General features: G+C 40.1%; 1 protein-coding gene across 3 annotated transcripts in view; it reads left to right on the plus strand.

Moving 5' to 3' along the window:
• Window positions 1–25,015, plus strand: part of DYNC1I1 (dynein cytoplasmic 1 intermediate chain 1) — a 313,654-nt gene that overhangs the window by 11,644 nt on the left and 276,995 nt on the right. For all 3 annotated transcript variants that reach the window (XM_047847119.1, XM_047847137.1, XM_047847127.1), the window contains exon 2: window positions 19,437–19,553. In XM_047847119.1, coding sequence (XP_047703075.1) covers window positions 19,446–19,553 — 108 coding nt within the window. In that variant the 5' untranslated portion in view covers window positions 19,437–19,445. The remainder of the gene's footprint in view (window positions 1–19,436; window positions 19,554–25,015) is intronic.

Here is a 25,015-nt window from a genome sequence, read left to right on the forward strand (position 1 = left end):
AAAAAAAAAAAAAGAAAAGAAAAAAAGACTGGGCTACCTTTATGGTAGTGAGAGTTCAAGCATGTCACCAGGAAGTGAGGATTTTCTGTGAAGGGATTATTCTACCAATGAGAGGCCAGACCTGGATTTAGTAATCTCCATGTTATTTTTTCTCCAGATTTAAGAACCTGTGATTTTATGTACTAGAGAGAGCTTTGCATCACTCTTATCTCTGGCCAGGTTTTGCCATTCACTTGGGGCAGCATAAATAAGAGGGCAGATGCCAAACTGGAAAAATAAATGTGACAATCCGTGTCTACTTTCTTCCCCATGGAATTGTTCAAGTTGTAACATTCAACCATTCATTCTTTCATTCAGTTAAACATTCCTTAAACTCCTGCCAGACACTGGGAATGCCATAGCAGTGTCAGGGCGGGTGGAAGGAAATTTAACAGCTTATGACAACCATTAAAAACAAACACAAAATGTTTGCATCTAGCTTCATTCCAAACTGGCCACATGATCTTGCAGTTGAGGGCTCACTCTTTCATTTGTTCATGTATTTGTTCATTGAGTAATCTCTTAATGTGCCCTGATAATATTCAGGATTGGCTCTATTCTGCTAGCAGCAGAGGCTAGAAAATATATCATTTCAAAGGCATATGACAGAAATCCCCAACTACCATTTTCTTTTTACAGCAAGAAGAAAAGCAAACTAGGAGCCTACTGGGGTTGGGGGCGGGGTGAAGTCCCCACCCTAATGCTTATCTTATGCAAAGAGCTTATCACAAATGCTAAAGTATCTATTTTGAGCACTTGATTTCTCACTTTTTCATCATATACAGTAAAGGTGTGATATGGAAGGGAAGTGTTAATTCTAGTTGTTTGCATTGCTTAACACATTTGAATAGATTGGATTGGCTTCACATGGAAATGTTTGATTTTTTTCCAAGACCCTTGCAGGTTTTAAAATAGATAACTTGATTCTGAAGGGAGACAGGACCAAAGAGCAGAAAGAATTGATCTCAGTTATCACCTGAGAATGTAACACCCAGCACAAACCTTTCCTGCTTGTCCCTCATTGCACCCCTGCCACCTTGAACCCATTTGACCTTAGCCTATAGTCGAATGAAACTGTTTGCCATTCCCCGAAGCACAGACTGCTACCTCCTGTGGCTGTCATTTTTCTCATGCTCATCTCCTTCCTCTGGAAATGCTTCCCCAGTTCGCATCCTACCCATGTTTCCCTGTCTGGTTCTCATGGCCCCTCCTTCACTCACTCTGCTCTACTTCCTACATGCCCTCCTTGTGCTTTAAACCTTTATCATGCACTTAGCCCACTGTCCCTAGCAGTGGAACTGCCCTTTTCAGATCCTACTATATGTGGGGAAAGAAACATAATTTTCTTTCTACCCTTCTAGGTTCTTCTTGGCTGAGAACCTTCCCCCCACCCCCTCCCTCCTCTGCCGCTAATAAAAGACAGATTAACAGGAGGAAAACAAAACAATTGTAATAACTTGTATACCTCCTGTATATATGGGAGAGACCCTGGAAAACTGAGTAACTCTCCAAAATGGATTAAGCCACCACCTTAAGTACCATTTACAGTTAAAGGCAAAAGATGTTGAGGGTGGGGAGTCAGGTATGGGAGGTCACCAAGAATAAGGGTGTTTTACAGATTTAAGTCCATGCTTTCTTCACTGATAATAGTTCCTAGAGACTGAATCATCCTCTTCTTCCTGCAGAGAGGGAGAACCCTCACAAATGCAAACTTTCCTTATAAATTGAAGTGTCTCTTACAAAAGGATAATTTCTACTAGGTTTTTAGAGCTTCTTCTGTATCTGCTGCTTCTTAAAAGTAATGCGCTTCATATAATCCTTATGCCAAAAAGGCATATTTTGGGGTGAGATGTTCTGTTCCCCTTCACGTGTAATAAGATTTTTGCGATAAATGTAAGTCAATTATTTGTGTAAGCCTGACAGCATCCAGGATGGTGCTTTGCTTCACTGGGGCTCAGTGAGTATTCATTAAATTGCATTAACATAAAGATACATTTAGCATCCAGGAGCCAGCTACTTGGACTTCCTTGCTCTTAGTAAATTAGAACATTTAAAAAAATTTTTTTAATGTTTATTTTTGAGAGAGAGAGAGAGAGAGCAGGAGAGGGGCAGAGAGAGGGAGTCACAGAATCTGAAGCAGGCTCTAGGCTCTGAGCTGTCAGCACAGAGCCAGATGCGGGGCTCGAACTCAAACTGCGAGATCAGGACCTGAGCCAAAATTGGACGCCTAACTGACTGAGCCACCTAGGTGCCCCAGTAAATTAGAACATTTTGTTGATTAGTGTGCTTCTGTCTCTGGGGAACCTTGCCCAGATAACCAAAGTATTCTCACATCTCCTTCCATCAGGTAAACCATCCCATTCTTCCCCTCCACCCTCCGCTTTTTCCTATAGAGGGTCACTGTGCAGGGACCAGACAGGTGGGGAGAAAACGTGCTCTGATTTGCCAAGGGTTTTGGGGTCAGGTGGCTGTATGTGCATATGCATGTAGGTTCATGCTCCTGTGCTAAGAACACGACGAGCAGGCGACACTCTTGGGCATCAACACTCTTACCTGCAAGTTAGCTGTCGCACTGCAGCTGCAGAGATGGAGCCACCATCAGGGCCAGTCAGCAGTCAGCTATACACACAGGCAGGATTCAGGTCTTGAATTTTAGTTCTGAGGGTCTAGATATTAGAGTGTTCTTATGTAGCCAAAATTCTTGAGCAGTCTAGTGACGAATTCACACAACCCGGTGCAAGTATAGACTATATATCAGGCAACAAATATAAATTGTCCACTTAATGACTGGCAAGAGAAACCTAACTTCCCATGTTAGGATCACAGTGCCCTCGCTTATAGGTCAGTGATCTGAAATCTGAGAACTCAGGTTCTTAGGTCCTTGGTACCAGAGATCTCAGCTGGGCATGGTTGGGTCAGTACTAGCCAAAGAGTATCAAGGGTAATCCTGGATGCTTGGTCCAGAGACCCAATCATGTAATACATTCAAAAGAACTGGGAAGGGAGGCAGACTCTAGGTGTGGCAATCATATGGCAATTAAAGTCACTGGATCACGGCAAAAGGGTTGAGAAGGAGGGTGCTGAGCAAACCTAGGAGAATCTCAAAGCCAATGGAGCTTTGACACTTTACAGAGAATGAGGCTGGGAGGAGAGGAAGGAGCTCAAGCAGACACGTTTTCGAAGCCAATTTTGTTCCTTCATTCAACAAATATTTATTATGAACTCTCTACCTGTCACTATTCTAAGTATTGGCAATACATCAGTGAACAATACAGACAAAATCTCTGCCTTCATTGGAACTTAAATTCTGGGGGAAGGCACAAACAATGAAGGATACTTAATTAACTGTGGTATAGAATATGTTAGGTGGTAATACACATAGTGAAGAAAAATAAGACAGTAGAAAAGACTTGAGATTTCAGGTGCAATGAGGGGAATAGTTTACTCTTTTGAAGAGGGTCATCAAGTAAGGCCTCAAGAAGGTGAAATTTGACTTATATTTTGAAGAAGCCAGTTGTTCAGAGACTTTAGTATCAGGCAGAGGAACTAGCAAATGTGAAGTACCTGAGGTGGGAGTGTACCTGATGTATTTGAGGAATAGCAAGAACCTCTCTGGAAATGAGATCTGAAAGGTAATGAGGCTGGTTTGTGTCGGGCCACGGAGAGTGTTGTAAGACTTTGGCTTTTACGCTGACATGGGAGCCATTGGCAAGCTTTATTCAAGGAAGTGACATGATTTGGCTTGTGTTTTGAAGAATTACTGTTGTAGCTGAGAATAGACTGCAAGGCAGAGGGAGCAAGGGTAGGAGGTAGGAGACCATTTCAGAGGCTTTTTCAATAATAGGGATGAGAGATGTTGGTGCTTTGGACAGGGTGATGGCAGGGGAGGTGGTGAAATCAGGCTGATTCTGGAAGGGTTTGGAAAGTAGAGCTTGAATCATTTGCTGATAGTTCAGATATGGGATTTGACAGAGATATGAAGGATGGCTCCAAGGTGTTTGGCCTGAGTTAACTGGAAGGCTGACTGAGGAGTTGCACTGAACTGAAGTGTGGAAGACTTAAGGTTGGATGTACATGGAACCAGAGCATGGGGAGCAGTTGTCATAGCTGATGTTTCAAGATGGTGTCCTGATGCAACTGTACTGAGCCTCCTGATAGATGCACAGAAGCAATTATGTCAACCGACCGGAAAAGCATGTCCTTTTCCCTGGACATACTACGGAAAACCTGAAAAAAAAATCACACCTATTTTCCTATCATTTCAAATACATTTTCCTTTAATTATAACAGTTTTTATTGTTGTTCACTACTAATTATGTGGTGGTTCTCCATTACATTTTGCCATCCCTAGCTGTGATGTTTTGGTACTGTCATTATAGTTCTAACTTGGGTGATGTCCTGTGTTTTAAGATAAACTCTAGTTGAACTCTCAGACAGTGATCATGCCATATTTCCATTATTTCCAAATTCTTGGAGTGTACCTGCTATCATCATCTCCCATCACATGTAATGCTACTCAAATTGAGACAGTCACTCATATGTCTCAACTCTGCCACTTCCCAAGGCTATGACCGGGTGACACAGATCTAATCTGAGTGATGTTCAATCAAGAATGGTCAGGATTGGGGACGGCTTAATGGGTAGAAAAGGAGATAGGTGTGTCCCTGTAAGTTACTACTTACATTGGATATTTTGTTACTCCTTAGTGTGGTCTTGAAAATTGAGATATAATTCTTCTTTCTCTTTAATTCTGTCTGCCAAATTGGTTTTCTTCAAAAGCCAATACATACAAGCCTGCATCCTATTTTCACTCAAAGAGACAGATGGTTGAAAGTGACTCTAGCTAAAATTTTTTTTTAAGTCTTGAAGTAAAAAATACACATGAATATCAGAAAGGTTTAAGCCTTTTAGGACTGGTTGAGAAATCTGTTGTGAACATTGACTGCCTCATACCACCAGGTTCTGTCTTCACATACAGAATGCTGTGTGCAGGGCCAGGCTTGGGATTTTGCAGCTAAGCTTTCTAGCTTAGCTGCAAATGGGTATTTTGGATGGGTATTTGCTTTCTAAAAGGAATATAAAAGTTGTGCTGATGGGACAAATAGCAAACTCCCAAATCCTAGGGTCATTCGGCATTTATGCTGACATGTCTGCAGGAAATATGTCATGGTCCTGCATTTCTGGCAGTATTGATTTTCCACACTCTTATGGACATTCATGGGTAACTGGAAAAGCGAGGTAATCTTTCTAAGTATATTTGTCTTGATGTGCTTGTGCCTTGAAGTATCCAGGGATAGATTTTTTTTTTTCCACTTTCTTTCTCTGGTAGATTTAAACAAATAGAGCTGAGCTTGCTTTGGTCATTCTATGGTAGGCTTTCCCACCCGTGCTCTGCAAATGGACTACAGGTTCCATGTGTACTTGGATATTAACCTCTTGGCTCTCAGGATAGGCAGAGCCCGAGTCAGTCTCTTGTGATGGTGAACAGCTTTCTCTGCATACTCGAGTGTCCTGTACAAATATCATCATGATCTATGGGTGTCCTGTCATGCTAAATGTTGGCTGAGAAAGGACAAAGGTAGAGACTACTTTATAATTTAAAATCTGCCATTTTTAAAATTGATGTAGTTCAATGTATCTCAAATGCCTTTAACTGCAACTAACAATAATAAATAATATTCAGACCTAAAAGTGAGTATATATATGTCAGAAAAGTTCGATGAAACAGTAGTTTCCCTTACCATGTAGAACTGCTCCCTGCACCTGCCACTGACTTGATTTTGTAACTCACCAGTGAGTTGCAACCCATGTCTAAAAAGGCTCTTGTAGTGTGTGTATTGCAAGCTAGGAATAAAATACCTGGTCTTGTACTTGTTCAAATCCTTCCATGTTTCCCTGCTGCCTCAGAGAAGTTCAGACCTCCCGAAAGGATGGCATAGCAGCCCTTTGGCTGTAGGGTGGCCAACTTGTCCAGGTTTGCCTGGGAGTTCCTGGTTTTAGCACTGCAGGTCTTGCATTCAGAGAACCCCTTCACTTCCTGGCAAACTGGGGTGGCTGGTCACTCAACCTTTGGGATCTGCTATCTGGCTGCATTTCCGCCCTCAATTTCCTCTACCTTTTGTATTTAGTGTTCCATCCATATCAAATTACTTGTCCCACAGACTGGCCATTCTTGTTTCTACCTCTCCTTCTTTGTCTCTGCTTCCCTCTGCCTGGGAGACACTGCTCTTCTGCTGTCCTCAGGTCTCATCTTCCTCTGTGACACTTTGTTATGTCACCCTCTCCGAGGAACCTTCTCCCCATGTCCTGTGAGCACAGTAGTACCACTGACTACACGGATTTGTGGGATCTTTAGTAGCTTTGTGTTTTTCTCAGCTTTCTTACTCTTTATCGCCTGTAGAACAAACATGAGGAGAAAATCTGCTGACATAAAGTGGGTGGCTTCAGCAAGGAAAGAACACAAAGGAGAAAGAATGAACCAGTAGAGATGCTAGGGCCAGTAGAGTGGAGCAAGGGAGGATGAGAAAACCTAAAAGCACAGGCATATGAAGCAGTTAAGAGCACATGCTCCAGACACTAGGGTATCCTGGCTTTGCACATGTCAGAGGTGTTGATTTGAGTCCCTCTTCTGAGGAGTGTTCCTCTGCTAGACATAACAGCAGGGATCAATGGTTTTTAAAATTAGGCAGGCTTAATTACAAATTCACCAGTATTTCATAGTTAATTTGGGAGGGTATTGAATTAATTGGTTTTAAGAGGTCGAGATACCTTAATAGCTTGTATTTTTAGAAGATTAAAACAGATTGACTTTCCGAACGTTTATATTGTTGAGTGACTTTGAGAAAATCTACTCTGACTTCATGATTCAAACATTAAAACTCTTCTTCCCCTTATTTTTATTAATATATCCTGATTGTATTTCTTTTGGTATGATAGTTTAAATTTGCCCTTATTTGTAAGGTGCAAGAACATCTGGGTGGCTTGAACTTACCAGTGTTTTCTACCAGGCTAGAGTGCCCATTTTAGGCAGGCTGACTGGCCAGTGCTGATTTAACTTTGCTGCGTGGAAAATCTGGCCCTTTTATGGGGACAGCAGAGTCAAAGCCAAAGCTGATCATGTCTGAAGATTTGCTTGTTGTCAATTATTTTAAAGATCAGCCTCACAGGTTACTTGGGAGTTGTTTATTTTTAGACATGCTCACTGACCATCTTTGCAACTCAGAGAAACAGCTTCTAGTACAATATTTGGCTCTGTTCTAGAGCACTGATATTTTTACATCACTTTAAAAAAGAATGCTCAACTGTCAGTATGACTATTTATCCTCAAGGTAGTCTAAGCAATAGATTCCAGATTTTTTGAATTTGTTGGTTAAGATAAACAATAGAGGCTGCCAATTATAAATAGAATGGATTTTGCTAAATAATCCTTCTAGAGTCAGACACCTGAGATTCAAATTGTAAACCAGACAGGAAAAACTTACATCAATGGGCATATAATGGTAGTGATTTAGGAAAAGATAGTTCAGTGGATTAGGCAACATTAGGATCATGTGTTGGTTGCACATTTGTACTAGTGGGTGAAAAATCAATTCCCACCCCCTTTCCATGGGAATAGAATTTGGTTGCATTATAAGGAAGAACTTCTGAGTTCGGTGATTTAAAAGCTTAATGCACTGACACAATTTATTGACAATCAGGAAATTCCTGATAGTGAAATCACAGATTTCTCATTCCTGTCTAATGGTTATTTAGCAGTTCAGGAGCAGTCATTGCCAGGCACCAGAAGTATGGAGATAGACGAGACATGGCCCTTCCCTTCGTGGAGCTTTCAATGTAACAGGAGGAGAGAATCACACAAACAGAACATAGGCAGGGAGGCACGTGCTCCAGCAGACCATGTACTGGGTGCTCATGGCAGAATGGTTGGCCCAGCCTTAAAGCCCTAGGAGGCCTTTCTAGAGGGAATGTGATTGAGCTGAGAAAGATGAATAGGAATCACCAGGTAATGAACAATGGGAAGAGCATTTCTGGAATTTGCAAAGGTACAAAGGAAGGAAACAGCTCAATACAGGAAAGTGTGAACTAGGAAGTAGAGGGATGTATGGAGAGAGGGATGGGCAAAAAAGGCATTTTCTGCGCATGGTAAGGAGTTGGGACATGTTTTGCATCTAGAAGGAAGTCGTGGAAGTGTTTTAGGTAAGGGAGTGAGCTCATTGGACTTGAGTGACAGGAAGATCACCCTAGTGCAGTGTGGAGGATGTGGAAGTCATCAGGGAGTAAGGTTAGCATGGAGACAGGCAGATCAGTTAGAAGAGCATCGTGGTTGTCAGATGAGCCAGGTGAAGACTGGTATTGGGCAGCATGAATGGACATGGGTAGGCAAGAGCAGGCTTGGAAATATTAGGTGACGAATTTGGAAGGCACGGTGAAAATTGGCTGTGGGTTTGTGGTGAGTTTGAGGATTTCAGGGCTGATCAAGGGGAAGATGGGACCATGAGGTGGCAGCATTGCACAACGCATTTTAGTGGGTGGTACTTGGATAGTATTGCATGAGAAGGGACATCCTGCACAGCAGGAGACCCGGACACTGCAGGTTGGCACCACCACCCACTAGGTGATGCTGTTCCATAGCCAGGTGGAAGTCTCCGGGGGTTGTTTTATCCATAGCTAGCAAGTATTGGGTGTAGTTTTGTGGGATATGTAAAGCAAGTGGGGTCTAAATGGCTAATATAAGCTTATCTGAGTTGTATTTAAAGCAACTGAATGTGTAAGCATTTGTGTTTGGTGCCAGAGGGCTTTGAACTGATGGTCCTAGCATAATGTCAATAAGTGAATAACATAGGGGCCATCTTTAACCATTTATATGACAGCAGGTATTTATTGGATGTCCATTATGTGTGCAATATAAGGCTGAGGAGCCACTGTGCATCATGGTCTGTGGAGTAGTCGCCCTTTTTCACGTACTCCTCAAGAGTGCCTGTTTAGGTAGAGAAGCTCCTTTCTGTTTGCTCTGAAGTGCTTTTGAACTTCCAGGAGCCCAGATACGTGATCTCATATTATATATAGTGATGGGACCCTTATTTACTTGGCTTCTTTACCTGATATGTGGCCTTGGCAGGTGGTGCGTTGTTCCCATCTATTTTGACCTGAGGTTAGGTACTTCTATAGGATTCTTTGTTCAAGGTCTCACTTCTTAATTTGTTCTAGTTTCCCTTGTGGTATTATTCCCCAGAGGGCTCTTGTCTCCTTTCTTCTATTTTCTGGTTCCTTTTCTGTCCTAATTCTTAGGGCCACAGAGCCAAAATACTGCCCTCTCATTGTCCAAACTGTTCCATCTTCAGTTTTATACTCTTTCAAGGATGCTACTTGAGATGCTCATTTCCTAAGGACTCTTGATATTGTCTGATAGTTCCTCTAAGATACTCTAAGATATGAATGACTGATTCCCTTAATTGAGGAACAATTCTTTTAACAAAGAGAAGCTTGTTGAGTCTCTAAATTCGTGGGATGCACTGTTGGGGTCAGAAATAACTCAAAATTTTCCAGAACTTTCTGGCAAAGATGACAACAGCTTTTGAGGCCTTTACTTTCTAAGGGCTCTCATCTCTACTCTGTTAACTAGATGAGAGGGCAGATACCCTATGGATTGATTTTTCTCTCTAGCATAATGGGCTTCTGTGCTGAGTGCTTGAGAGTCTCTTCTGTTTAATGTGCTGCAATTGCCAATGCTTGATTTACAGCTTTAGCAGTATGACTTGGGTAGCTCAGAATCATGAAACAGTGCAAGCAGGACTAGAGATGATATGCAGACACAACAATCTTAAATATAGCTCACAAATCCAGCAAGAGAGATACGAAAGGCTTAATTTAGCAGTATCGCTTGATTTCCTAGTCAAGAATTAACCCAGTGGGAGTAAAATTAAGAGGACCCCAGAAAAATCAACATAGATGAGTCCATAGACTCATGGACTAAAATTTTTCCCCTCCTCAAAAACAGTAGTTCTCTACTGACATAAATAGATCTTTCATCTGTGGATGAAACTCTTGGAGTCTTGAACTACCCAGTATTGGCTGCGGTGGTGTGTTTGGCAATTTCAACGGTGAAGCCTTTTCTCTTGTTGTCAGCTCTCCCATGCAATTTACACTTTCTGCCACCAGGTGGTGGTAGAGAGCGACCACAAGATTGGACTGGCTATAAACAGATCAAGATCCACCATAAAAGCCTTTTGTTTAAGATCTTCCTTTTGATTCAAATGAGTAAAATCTTAAGTAAACACTGAAAAGGAAGCATTATTTGGCGAAAGTATTCAAGAATAAGGAGATCTGGTGTTTCCAGTTCTGACCTGTCCACTTAATGGTGGTGAGCTTAGATTTCTGCATCTTGCTTTCCCTATTTATGGGTAAAATATTGGTACTGGATTGTATAATCTTTAATGTTCTTGTCTTGAAACAAACATGTATAATTGTAATTATTAAAATGGCAAAATTAAAAGAACAAAAGAATTAAACACTTTTTTCACAACATAGAAGTCTGCATTTTATTAGCCACTAGTTTAGTTTACTTCATAGCGAGGCTGAGTGAGCTCCATTAATTTTTGTGTGTGTGTAGTGAGGGGAGAAGGAGAATGAGCAGTGAGAGAAGTTATCTCAGTTTTTCTTCTTTACCTATTTTCTGGTTTAAGCAAGTCTTTCACATATAGTTTTATGGAATCTTTCCTTCAAGACCTTACTCTTTCTGTAATTCCACTTTTCCCTATGCTATATCCACAGGCCTTAGATCTTCCAGGTATTTCCAAATCATTATAGTTGCTTGACTCTAATCTGAAATATTCTGTTCTCAGTGATTCTACTATTGTGTCTTTCACTTTTTCTTTTCTGCAGAAGAAAGAACTCAAACCCTTCTGTTTAGGTTATTTATATCAATAGCAAAATTTCGTTCAGTCTCTATAGGCTTTAGAATCAACTCCACCTTATAAGAAGCAGGTAAGGCAAAGCGTGGTCTGAGGATCTCTGGGGATCCTAAGATGTTTTCAGAAACCTGTAAGGTCAAGACAATTTTCACAAAATGTTATTTTTATTTTCTTTTTCAACAGATTGGCATTTGCAGTGATGGTGTGAAAGCAATGGTGGGTGACACTGCTGATACTTAGCAGGAATTGAGACAGTGGCACCAAACTAGACCAGTACTGGCATCAACCTTCACTGCCACACACTTGCAGTTTAAACCAACCAACCAACCAACCAACCCTGTTTCACTTAAGAATGTCCTTCATGAAGCAGAAAAAAAAAATGTTATGTTAAATCTCTACCCTTGAGCACATGTCTTTACTGTGTGACAAATGGGAACACATAAGGCACTTTTGCTGCCTACCAAAGTTCGGTGGTTGTCTCGAGATAGGATTTGTGCAGTAGTTTGAGTTGTGAGCCAAACTACCTGCCTTTTTTCATGAAACACTGTTTTTGTTTTTGTTTTTTACTTGAAAGTACAATTCACAGACAAACTAGGATTATTCAGAGTTGGGTTTTCGGCAGAAATTTTCTCAAAAATCAATGAGAGTGGCATGATCTTGTCAGAATTGACAATATTTGCTGCTAATGACAAAATTTAAGATTTGCAGCAAAAATCAGAATTTTGGAAAATTTATATCAGCTTTACCATACCTAAAGAGTTTTCCTAAGAGTTTGGTAGTGATATTACCAAGTTTGATTTTTGGATATTGGAGAGTGACATGTATCAACATTTGAGAAGTCTGCATACTTTTCTAAATAATTTTCTAGATAACCAGTGCATAATGTTATAAAATCATACATGGGTCAAAGGTTCATTCAAAGTTTAAGATAGACCAATAGATTTTAATGTGCAAAAAGAGTGCAAAAAGCTCATCAATTGATGTCATTTCATAATTACATTGCAACAGAACATTAGGAAACTGACATCTGTTGAATTTTGGTGTAATATCGAAGAATGTCCACAATTACCTTAAGAGGCTATTTAAATACTCTTCCTTTTTGGAATACATATTTATGTGAGACCAGATTTTCTTCACAATTAAAATAGCATATCACAACAGACTGGAAGCAGACGCAGCTGTAAGAATCCAGTTGACTTCTATTAAGCTAGATATTAAAGAAATAAGTGAAAATGTAAAATGTCTTCTTACTATTTGTTTTTTTGCCTTGGGAAATATGGCTATTTTTTCCATAAAAATTTTATATTAGTAAGTAACAAGTTTATAGTTATTTTAAAATGAATTATTAAATATTTAAAGTTTTATCGGTTTTAATTTTTAACATGGTTAGTGTTGATAGATGTAACCCACATAAACAAAGGCTCTTTGGCATCACTGAGAACTAAGAGTATCAAGGGATGCTGAAAGCAAAACGTTTAAAAACTGCTCATCTAACAGTATGAGTAGACCAGACCCGGGCAACTTCCGACTATAAGATGGATTTTATTAAAAGTTTTGTCTGAGAACAAACTGAGGGTTGATGGGGGGTGGGGGGGAGGGGAGGGTGGGTGATGGGTATTGAGGAGGGCACCTTTTGGGATGAGCACTGAGTGTTGTATGGAAACCAATTTGACAATAAATTACTAAACAACAACAACAACAACAAAAAAAACCAAAACCCAACCTGGATGAGGGAACAAGTCTCAGCAAATATTCTAGACTTAACTCCTGATGAAGAGGTGTACCTTGTTGCGACCAAGCTCACATTACATAATAAAAAATATTAACTGGAAAAAAAAAGTTTTGTTTTCACAGTGTCCTGTTGGCTGTAAAAATTTAGCAAATAACCCTCTCATGTCTTTCACCAGCCAAATCCCTCTTGAGACTTCTATAACCCTCCTTTTATAGAAGGCAAGATATCACTGTATAAATGGACAAATGGTTGTGGTCTGTATCATCCCTTGTCCACCTATCCAGTTGGGAGAAGTCAGCTGCATTTTATGAAAAGCCAGGCAGGTGAAACAAGGTTGGGAAAGATCAAATTTCTTATGCATACCTAGTGGCAGATGAAAAGTTCAATAGCTCATAGTAAAGAGCTGACAAGAACAATTGTTTTCAGGCAGAAAAAGAGAACTTGTTTCTGGATATTTTTTTCAATGAGTCTGGCCACAGCTGGGCAATGATTTAAACCTCCTAGGATTCTGACTTTAAGCTTAAAAATACATTTGCATATGCCAGCATTAGAAATGGAATCTCAAACTGCTGCCAATGTAGACAACCAAAAGGAAATAGAAGTCTATATTGTTCAAACGCTAAGCCTTGGGAGAGTCTATTACTTGGCAGCTGTGTAAACAGAGCTAAACCCTTTGCTTCTCCTCTGTTAGATACTTGGTTCTAAACAGGACCCAACCATCCCATGATGGTACATGCAGAAATGAAAATGTAGGCTATAGGTCTCATTGCATTCAAGAAACACTGAAAACTTTCTTTTCTTTATGGATGTGTGTGGACTTAAGAAGTGTGAAGGAAATGCAAGGTTAACTGGAAAGACAAGGGCCAGTGTGAAAATGACTTGGGTTGTTTCTTCCTTCCTCAGTGTCCATGTTTTTCTCTCATACATTTTCCTCCTTCTTTTCTCTCCCCATTTCTTCCTCCATTGAGACTTAGGATCATGAGCCATTTCTATAATGGAATGGCAGGATTAACCCTCCCTGCAACTAACTTCTTCGTTAGAGAAGAAACCATTTCTCCATGTGCCTCTCCGTCCTCTGGGCGGAAGTAGGTGAGATACGGGAGGATGTCTACTTGGGACAGCTTGATATGTAATTCCTGTGTTCAACTGAAAAATTGAGAAGAATTTTACTATTACTAAATTAAATGACTGCATTTAATTTTTTACAATATTTTTATTTGAGTAACATCTCTTTAACCACATAACTTCCATTTTATAATCCATTAGATTGAGAAGCTCCTTCTATTTGCTCTGAAGTGCCTTAGACTCTCTTGGATCACAGATTGGGTTTTCTTACTCTGATAATATTGCTACTAAATCAGTAACATGCTATATACCTTTAATTATTTCTCACTGTAATATTTTTTAAATGATTGCAGTGAACGTTGAATGATGACTTTGGTTATTGAATTAAGGTGGACTTAGTGATGGGGGAAAGGGTTGGCATGGTAGAAAACAGTAATAGTAATAGTAATGATAATAATAATGATGATGATTATAGTAATAATAATATAAAAAGGGGAAGAGAAGGAAAGGAAGAAGTAGAGAATGAAGAGGAGGAAGAGGAAAAACAATTTTCTTGGGTGTTTAATATTTGTTAGGCATGATTCTAAGTTCTTTTCTTATATTGATTCATTTAACTGAGATTAAATGGCCTTTTACTGGGATCAGAGATGGACTGAAGCAAAAGTTATGAGAACTGAGACATTTGGGAGGATGGGTGGAGATGAGTTATAGTGGAGCAAGGGAATAAAGGTTGAACCAGGGATAAAAAGACAAATCCATTAGCTACAAATTTTCTGTGCAGTGAACATGCTTATATGTAAATTATTTTGAATTTCTCCAAATAATTTGTTGAAATAGTCCTAGTATATCCACTTCATTGGAATTAATCATATCCAAAATTTATATTTTGAGTCAAAAGTAGAGATTTCCCCCCAATTGTATAGACTGTCCTCATCAATCTTGTCTCCCAGTGTTTTTTTTTTTTTGTTTTGTTTTCTAAAACTGTGCAAACATTAGATGTCAATGTTTTAATCTTGGTCAATGTGATACTACAAAGAAGTTGCTTTTATTCTGTTATTGTTCAGTTCAATTATCTTCATATGTCCTTAAACCTTAATAGTCATTTGTTATTTCATTTTCCTCTGTGTTTTTTTTTTCATTTCCCTTGGAATATTAGTGCCTTTGTTACTGGTTTGTAAGAGATTATTTATGACTAAGGAATGTTAACCATTCGCCATGCATTGTAAATGAAATGCCGTGTTTTGTCTCCAACATCTTACTGTGATGTTTTAATTTTGGTTGTACAGAAGTTGTGTGTTGAAATATAATAATGTTCTGCTTTTTAAAAAAGGGGGGGAATCAGAAGTAGAGAATTAAAATTTGAAAACAAAATAATAATAAGTGTTGGGGATTAGTGTATGGAGCCCAGAGGACATGGAGTAGCTGATTTGAACTTTTGGATATCTCTTGTTGAGGGGTGGGTAACTTGGGGGACAAGAAAAGAAAGAAAAGAGATGAAGTGGGGTTGTATTCAGCAGTAGTAAATCTGGAGAATTTGTAGGAGAGCGTGAGCTAAGATGCAGGGGTGGGAGGAGGTAAAAAGTGAGAGTTGGGTAAGTGAAGGTAGGTTGTAAGAGAGTGTGGGTAAGAGGAATGTCACCAACAGAAAACAAATTTGGAATATGGGACTCTGCTCTGAGGAGAGCTGAGCAGGCATCATAAAAATACATCATCTGACCCTGGAATGGATGGAGTGGGTGAGGCTGAGCTGTAATTGTTCCTAAGACAGGGGAGAGGTAAACTGTAGTTGGCTGGTTGGTGGCAGAGTAGGTTGATGAACAGACTTACACCCAGAGGTGGGTGTGATTTCTCTCCTGACCCCTTTTTTAATTTTTAAATGAAAGAGACCAGCTTTGTGTGTGTGTGTGTGTGTGTGTGTGTGTGTGTGTGTGTGTGTGAAGTAGGTGAGCAATAATTAGCAGCAGGTAGCTCTGACTCTTATTTTCTTAAACTGAGAGCATCAGAATTGCCTTTGCAATGACCTACATTAGCCACAGGAAGCTCTATAACTCATGTCCCCCATGCTTTGCTCCTCAATTTGCTTTGCTTGATGTGCAGGGAGATTTAGTGAGTCGGAGTGGCAAGCCCCCCGGGAAAGCCTGGGGAGTTTAGTGCTGACACTGCATTTAGTGCCACGATTGCAGCCTTTTTACTGTGTGTAAAGGGCCATTCATTTACTCTAATGTGTACTTCCCAAACCCTTTATGAGGTGTTCTCTTGAGATTTCTTATTCTACTTGGTGTTGGTGCAAAATGTCTATTTTGGAGTAGATCCAAAAAGTCAGTAAGTGGAAGATACTCTATAGCTATCTTTTGCCATTGTGTCTCTACGACCTTTAAAAAGTGTGTTACTTGAAACATCACTACCTAATACTTTTTAAAAGTTCAGTTGGCATTTTTGTTGTTTATTTTAAAAATATTGGCTGTGCGGCTGGTAACACCAACTTAAATTACCAGCATGGTCAGACATGTTTATCAGTTGTAAGAAGAACTTTGCTTTTTGCAGAAATGTACTAAATATACACCTTACTTCCTGCTCATGAATTATGGTCAACCAGAAAATCACAACAAATATAGGATGTTCTTATTACATAGTTTGCTCCTTAATGACCATAGTATGTAGCTGAATTTGTGGCAGGCCCTTTCGGTGGACTAGAAGAAGTCCAATTGCAACTGGGGAAATGTGTGGGGGAAAATTCTAAGTAGTTTCCACTGGCTGTGTTCAGAATGACACAATTATTGCTTTAATAGTGATCTTTTTGATTGGACATTTCATTTCTGATGGCCAAAAAATGTCAAAAACATAAATCTGATTGGTCCCTATGGGAGAAGGAAGAGTATATGTAATTTCACAGATGGCTTCTGTAATTAGGGTCATATTTTCTCCTGCCAGGAATTTTGCCCACTGGTGTTGAAAATTATTGGCAAATGATATTTTAGTGATAAACCTGAGTTTTGTCAGTTCCATGGTTTCTCTTAAAAAGAAATCAGAAGATCTAACTGCTTTGATTCATATTTTTCCATGTCAACCATGGAGCTGGATAGAGCTTTCTTCTTCAGGCAGGTTATTTCCTCTCTGCCTGGTCTTAGTCACTGCTTTGTGTCCTCATGTTATCTGCCTGGCTCCTGTAGGACTTTGAATTTGTGATTCAGCTTTAAACTTCGTAGGTGGATGACTCAGAATTCTGTTCCACAGCTCCGGTCCCCATCCAGCTTCTCATCCCATCTATAGTATCTATGCATTCTTTCTGCCCAGAAATCCCATTGACACCCAAATCACAACATACTACAAGTTTTTTCATTATTTCTTTCCTGCCTTCTCTTTCCAGCTTCGCTGCTATCCTCCTTGCTTTCTCAAAGTTGAATTGTGTCTGAGTCTTTCTCTTTTGCTTCCATATCTAAAGGCTATCAAGAGTTACTTCTTCCTTCTTAGCATGCTTTCATCTGCCCACATTCCTTACATTCGGTCTCTACATCCACCCACCATCCTCATGCAGGTGCAATCGATCCAGGTAGATCACCAACCTCTAGGCAGCTTGCTTGATTTCTAGTTTCTGCTCCTATCTGTTTTCCAGGCAGGGACAAGAGTAGGCTTAAGCAGATTCCATTTTTACTTGGTCACTTTCCCCTTCAAAAAGCTGCTGTGATTTCCCATCTCTCATTATACCAAATGGAACTCTTCTGTTTTCCAAAGGCTTTACCTGTTGCCACCACAAATACATTCTTACCAACTAAAGTTTATATTTCTTGGCTTGGATTCATCCACATCTCTTAGCGTGCTGGTTCCCATTCTATAGGTCTTTGCATATCGGTATCTTCCCTTCTTTGCTAGTTTCTGACCTCATTTGATATCCACCTTACATTTCCTCTCCTCCTCAAAGCATATGCTTGCTCATTTTAGTAGATCTTAATTATTCTTTTGCTCTGCATTCTGCTTAACTTGTACGTTGGAATCAGCAGAGTGGAGTAGTTCAGAGCATGGGCACGCTTGAATTTAGCTGCTGCCATGTACTGACTATGTGTTCTTAGGTCTTGCTGAGCCTCCATTATCTGAAATGCAAGCAAGGTATTAATAACAACACTGGTCTCCTTGGATTGTTATGATTAAATGTGATAACAAATAAATGTTTGGCACTCAGAAACCCACAGGCCAGTATCTCAGAGAACATCTCCAGCCATCCCACATGCCTACAAAGTGCAGTTATGTACTCTTTGAAGGGGAGAATCTGATTTTCCTCATCTTTGTACTCTGATGCCTTAGACCATGCCTGGCAAAGATTAATTATTCGATGATATTTGTTGAGAAATGAAGATAGGGTGTGTTCATGAGTTGATTACAAAGATTAATTATTGTGATTATTATTGCTATTATTTCACAATTCTTTGCCATTACACCATGAACCAGAAGGAATATGTACAGTAAAGTGCATTTTCCAACTATGAGTATTTTTGGGGAAGTGTGTCTTAGGGTAACTGCAGCTTTTTGATTACCTTCTAAAGGCAGTGACAGGAAGTTTGAGGATATTTCATTCTTTTGTATTCTTTGCTTCTTTTTTGCCTTTCATTCCTCTGTCATCTACTTAGGGATTCATTATATATTCATCATAGCTGCATATAAATAATATGTAAATTAATATTCATGACATTTTGGATTTTTTTTGTTTTTTTGCTTTATTTTTGGAATTTGGGTCAGAGGGGGGTTCTTCATTTCTCAGTGTTTCCATTTTCTTAGTTTCCAATTGAGAGCATGAAACAGGCAAATTTAATCATTGGTAACTGGTGACAGTATTCTCTGAACTCATTGTATTTGCAAATATTTCTGGCATCATCACCATTGGCATCACCATCCCCACTAACGTAGATATTAAATTTAATTCAGATAAATTTTCCCAAGAACTTGCCATGGTGTTACCTACTATTTCATGTGTTCATAGACATCTTTTGCTTTGGAAAGGGAAAGTGCCAGGATAAGCACTATTGCGTTCAGTATGCAGATGAACATTTTATAGAGATAGGATTGTACTGGAGACAAAATTAATTGTGACAGTTTGGGAGGAGTTTTACAGAAAAAGAAGATTAACATGTTAGGTCTTTAGCGGCTGTCTTCCTTGATGCATATAATGCTAAGCAAAATGAAATCTATGTGCCCAGGCTCAGTGGAGGAATGTTTACTGAGTCCATAGAAATTTGAGCAGGGCACATCTCTAAGGGTTTATGACAGCCTATGTTCTTTTCTCAGTGTGGGGATGAATTGGTGCATTATCGTCTAAATTGGAAGTCATGGTGCAAGTTCTTTTTTGATTCTCTTATTTATTTATTTATTTATTTATTTATTTATTTATTTATTGTTTATTTGTTAAGAAACTTGCACAGAAAGTGTCTTGCTTATTCTGAAGTTGCTATTATTCTTCAGACCAGAACAGATTATACCATTGTATTTCTTCAAATATTTATGAATACATAAAAAGGAAGGTATTTACATAGCATGAGACCAGATCTAACTTCATTTGTTTCTTTGATTCTTCGACATAGGCTACATAATACAACCTGTTCTGGTCAAAAAGTCACATTTTCAAGCTTTTGAATGATTTTTGCAATGATAATACAGAAAGGTTATTTTTATATATTCACATTTTTTTCTTTTCCTCCAAGGAAACCAACATGTCTGACAAAAGTGACTTAAAAGCTGAGCTAGAGCGCAAAAAACAGCGCTTAGCACAGATAAGAGAAGAGAAGAAACGGAAGGAAGAAGAGAGGAAAAAGAAAGAGGTAAATACTGGGTATTGGGGTGTTGCAGGGAAAAAGGAAAATCACTTGATTCTAAGGGACTGGTCAAATGATTAAGAGGATGCTCTAGAAGAATCCTTCTAGGATCTCTGAATAAAATGAGTGGGTATCTGCATACGCAGAGTAACGAGATCATTGTCACCTGCTGTGTCCTGGCCAAGCACCACCTATGGTCCAGAGGTCTCCAAGCCCCAGGTTCACCTTAGACTTGAATAGCACCCTGAAAGTGGTCCGTGAAATCTCTATTGTTAGAAATTTCTTAACCTTTCTGTATCTTGGTTTCCTATCCTTAAAATAGGAATACTAATATATATTTTTTGTGGGGTTGTGAGAATTAAAAGAGTTAATCTTGTAAAGCACTTGGTAGTACCCAGGCTCTGGTAGGTGTTTAATATGTGTTAGGGCTCTTAAAAAGTATCTCTGAGCTGTCAGCACAGAGCCCGATGCAGGGCTCAAACTCATGAACTGAGAGATCATGACCGGAGCCAAAGTCGGATGCCCAACTCACTGAGACACCCAGGCACCCCAAGAGAAAGAATCTTAAGCAGGCTCCATGCTCAACATGGAGCCTGATGAGGGTCTTGATCCCACAGGCCGTGGGATCATGAATTGAGCCAAAATCAAGGGTCAGACACTCAACCGACTGAACAACCCAGGAGCCCCAATATGTGTTAGTTTTAAGAAAAAAAATTTTCAAAACTACTAGCCTGGGGTGCCTGGCTGGCTCAGTTGGTTGAATGTCTGACTTCAGCTCTGGTCATGATCACACAGTTCGTGAGTTCGAGCCTCGCACTAGGCTCTGTGCTGACAGTGCGGAGCCTGCTTTGGATCCTCTGTGTCCCTCTCTCTCTGCCCCTCCCCTGCTTGCAAGCTCTTTCTCTCAAAAATAAACAAACATTAACACACACACACACACACACACACACACACACACACACACACACAAACTACTAGCCAGAACATTTTAGGAGAACAATAGAAAAATGATGCCAATGGATCTCCATGGTTTCCTAAGGGATGTGTGTTTTTCAGCATAAACAAGGATCCTAGGTCTGATAGAGGGAAAGCAGTATGCCCCCCTCTTGGGGAGAGGGTAGGTAGTATGGTAGTAGACTCTGCTCCATGGACACAGAATTATGACATTTTGAAACTAGAAGAGATTTTAGAGGCTTTCTACTGACACCCCTCGTTATGCCCACAAAGCAGCAGAAACCCAGAGATGAAATATCACTTTCTGTCTGCCACACCCAGAATCCAGGGCTCTGGATTCCCGGTTCAGTGTGTTGCTGTCATGTCATGTTTTCTTCTCCTAGCTGAATCCAACAAATAATTTATTTTTAATTCTCCAATTTGTTGCGGTCATGTAGAAATAGCCCACATCTTGTACAGAAACCAGACGCCAAAGGTGGTTTGGAATAGTTTTCTGAGAAGGAAACTTTATGTGTGATATACTCGTGTGTTTAGAAACCAGAGCTGTCCCATACTTGGAGTCGTTCTGTAAGGAAAAGAAAATGTCTTTTGATGCCTTACAATCTAGATAGGCTCTGTTTCATACTATAAGGGTGGGAAACCAAGGTAACAAATTTGTAACAATTATTTCCCAACAAAGTAAAACATAATTGCAATTGTGTTTTAGCCTCCTGCCATCTCACATCTCTCCCGTTCCATTACACTTTGATTGATGCCAGGGTCTTATTTGTCCTTGACAGTGCACATAATGTTTTTCTCTTGGTGATCTTTGCTATTATGTATGCAGTCTTTGAGTGAAGTAGAGGTGAGAATTGACAAGGAATGGCTATTCATTTCCAGGCAAAGCCAAAAAAGGCATTAGGTTATTATGCTTCCTTTCCTTCAAATGTCAACACTTACTATAGTTTTATAGCACCTGTTATTCTTTACTAATAACCAGTTTCCTTTTAAACTGACGTTCTAACATCCAACTTGAATTTCATAGAATTACTACAAAATGTGATGTGGTATGGGAAATCCGGTTCCAAATTATGCTGTCTGCCTCGTCTTTGTCACTTCACCCAAGGGGGGGGGGGGTGGCGCGGGGAATTGCAGGCAAACAAGGCTGATCGAAACGGGCCACCCTTTCTGTTTCTGTACCCGGCAGCTTTGCCCAATGGAGATTTGGCCCGTTACACAGCAGATGGAGCCCTAGGAGGTAGCCAGTGGCAGGTGGTGGGGAGTGTGGTACACCTGGGCTCTGTATTTTCTGGGCCTGGAATTAAAGCAACGGTCTTAGTTTCCTTGTTTCCACAGGGTTAAGCCTGTCATATCCTGACCTTGCTCCATGGGCTCCCGTGGCAGTACAGAGCCCTCACTCTCCATCTCAAAGGTTTTGATTCGAAAGGTCCGACCGGGGCCAGACTTTGCGATTCATTGGATGACACCATCCTTAAAGCCTGTCTTGTTCCTCAGCAACCCATTTCCCCCTGCAAAAGATCTTTCCTTAATTGGGTCAGAGTAACTTTTGTAGACTGTGATGAGTTGGTTTGTCTGAGCAGACTTTGCCGTAAGACAGAGGCGGGAAAATTCAGTGATTTTGCCCCGAGGCTTTTGAGGTGATGTGGCTGGGAAACCTGTCTCTGCCCTTCACAGAATGGCCTTGAGTGAGTATGAGACCCTTCTGACCTTGTTCTCCCTTGTGTAAAATGGGGAAAATATTGGTGCCTACCTCACAGAGTTCTATGAGGATGTAAGGAGAACATAAGGCACAGAGGAACTGGTCAGTAAGAAGCAATGGTTATTCTGCTCCTGAGATTGGCAACCAGAATAGGAGAATGCAACCCCGTACAGTTGGCTACATACATTTGTCAGGATCCTGCTGATGAGGCCGTTTTCCAAAAATACTGTTATTGGACGGATCTTATAATTCAAGTCTTCCAGTTTCCTGGAATTATAGCATTTTGTAGCTGCAAGAAACCTGGAATTTTCAAATGAGGATACTGGGCCCCAGAAGTCAAAGCCTTAAGGGTAGCCGCCCTTATCTCCAGTCTCAGGAAGGATCCCCTCTTCCAGCCCGTGGCCCTAAACAGAAACCTGGGGTCATTCTTTTACTACCCCTTCTCCAACTTAGAGTGGTCATCAGATCCTGGATGGACAAGACAGCACTTTCTTTTCTCCCCCATCTTCTTTCTCCTTAAATCCACATTCTGGCCAGTCTCAGCTACTTACATATCCCGTATGGGCCACACTCTCTCTTGACAGGGAGTTTGTGAATATTTACTTACTGCTTGTACCATTCCCCTACTTCTCTCTATTGTTCTTCTCCTGACTGTTAACTACCTGTCTTTCAGTTCTCACCTCAAACGTCACTTCCTCCAGAAAAGCTTCTCTTATACCTTTCTCCCGCCATGACTAGTTAGTCCAGCCCCTATCCTTGACCTCATCAAACCAGTTAGCACAAAGCAGTATGTTTGCATCTTCACTCGTCTTTCTCTCCTAAGAGAGGGCAGGCTTTTGAGGACAGGGCTGGTGTTTTTCAAGTGAATGTCTAGCACAGATCCTGCCACCTACCAGGACTTCAATAAAGGGTTAAACAAAGAATGATTGAGTGCATGAGTGAACACAGCAACTAGTTAGCACTAGTCTGAGATGCTGGTCATAGACACCTTTTCCAAACATCTGGAATTCTTTCCTGCAAATATCCTTGGAAATTCTGATCTTGAGTCTATGGGATGCCCCAGTCAACTGTCATTGACTCCTGAGTTTTAAGATTTTCTAGTTTTTGTGGTGTTTGTAGAGTGTTAGCAATAGCCTTAACTTATAGGCTTGATTTTTAACTTTATTTAAGCTTATATTTTAAATGACACAAATTTAGAATAAAAAGGAAACAAAATGCTTCTTAATGCCAATCTGAGTGACTATTTTTTTACCAGGACTGAAAACTGGTGTGAGTTAGGACCACCTAGGTTGATTATCTCCACAGAACCCAGAAAGCTATACATGTATAAAATTACCACTCTGTGCTTCTTTGGATGTCAACTGTTTTCTTGGTTGTGGTATTATGGATGAAATCTGATTTCAAAATAAATATAGTGGCCACCATTTCAGATTCAGTCCCAACTTCATGAAAAATTGGCTTTAATGCAATGAGGTGTCCTTAATGGGGCCACCCTGAAGTTTCGTCCTGTCCTTGGCCTTCTGCTGGATTGCTGTAAGGTAGGACGGACAGAGGTTTCCTGGCCTGTCCTCACTTGTTCCTCTAATAACTATGGAGCTGTCTTTGAAAAAGTGACTGACAGTTCTCAGCTGACAAATTTGCTTTCTTTGATTTTCCTCCCTGGGTCTCAGCTGTGATTACTCTTTGCAAACAGAAATAGCGTTTTCTGGGAAAGACACCTAGCACATTTTTTAATTGCTAGCACGGTGAAATCACTCCTATTGAGTCATTAAAATATATTAGGACTCTACAGTAATTACATGGAGAAAATCAAAAGTTTCGTGACTAGAGCACTTGGTATAACTAACTGCCTTGGATGTAGTATCACTCTGTTTAGTTTAAGGTGCTAATTGGTAACAGATAGGAATTGCCTTTATTTCTAATAAGCCCCAGTTACCTAAGTTTGCATTTTCCTTGTCACCTTTGAGTGGTGATAGCTTTCTTAAGCTTTTGTTACATCTAGATGGACATTTGTCCTTACTAATATATGTCATTATATTGCCTTCTTCCTTAAGAATTAAAGAAGGTGGAAGGCAGAGAATGAGTTGTAGAGGCACCTGTATGAAAAGGAATGAAATTTTGGAGGAGGAGTTCAGGTGTGCTGTTTTTGCACAGTGTATGGTTATGCGTGCTGATGTGTGACATGCCCTCTAGTGTGTTTCTTAAATGTTTAATGCTTAAAGAATAAATTAAAAAAAAATTCTGTGCCTTTCTGCATAGGACATACATGACAGAAAGTTTTAGATAATATACTCTAAGTTTATTGGAAAGGAAAGGATTAGGCAGATCTTCTTCGGTTCGCTCTATTTAAGCTCCATTAGAACCTCTTTGTCTCATTACCGTTGACACTCTGTTGTCCTTCACTACGTTTTTGTTAAAAGAATGAGGAAAGGTTAATGACTCTTTTTGTTGCTAGGATATAGCAATGACTCTGTTATGAACACTGGGTCACTGAAAGTTTAGAGGACTCCTAACAGTGCTGTTGTAAAGGCGCTTGCTGAACAGAGTGCAGTTGGCAGAAGGATGTAGAATTCTGAGATTCTATAGTTATAGAATAACAATTACCAAAGGGAGGTAATTGTTCATTTATTCAATACATTAAAAAAATTTTAATGTTAAATTTTGAGAGAGAGAGAGACAGACAGAACACGAGTGGGGTAGGGGCAGCGAGGGAGACACAGAATCCGAAGCAGGCTCCAGGCTCTGAGCTGTCAGCACAGAGCCTGACATGAGGCTCAAACTCTTGAACTGAGAGCTAATGACTGGAGCTCAAGTC

The sequence above is a fragment of the Prionailurus viverrinus genome, chromosome A2, assembly GCF_022837055.1.
Source record: "Prionailurus viverrinus isolate Anna chromosome A2, UM_Priviv_1.0, whole genome shotgun sequence".
Lineage (NCBI taxonomy): Eukaryota > Metazoa > Chordata > Mammalia > Carnivora > Felidae > Prionailurus > Prionailurus viverrinus.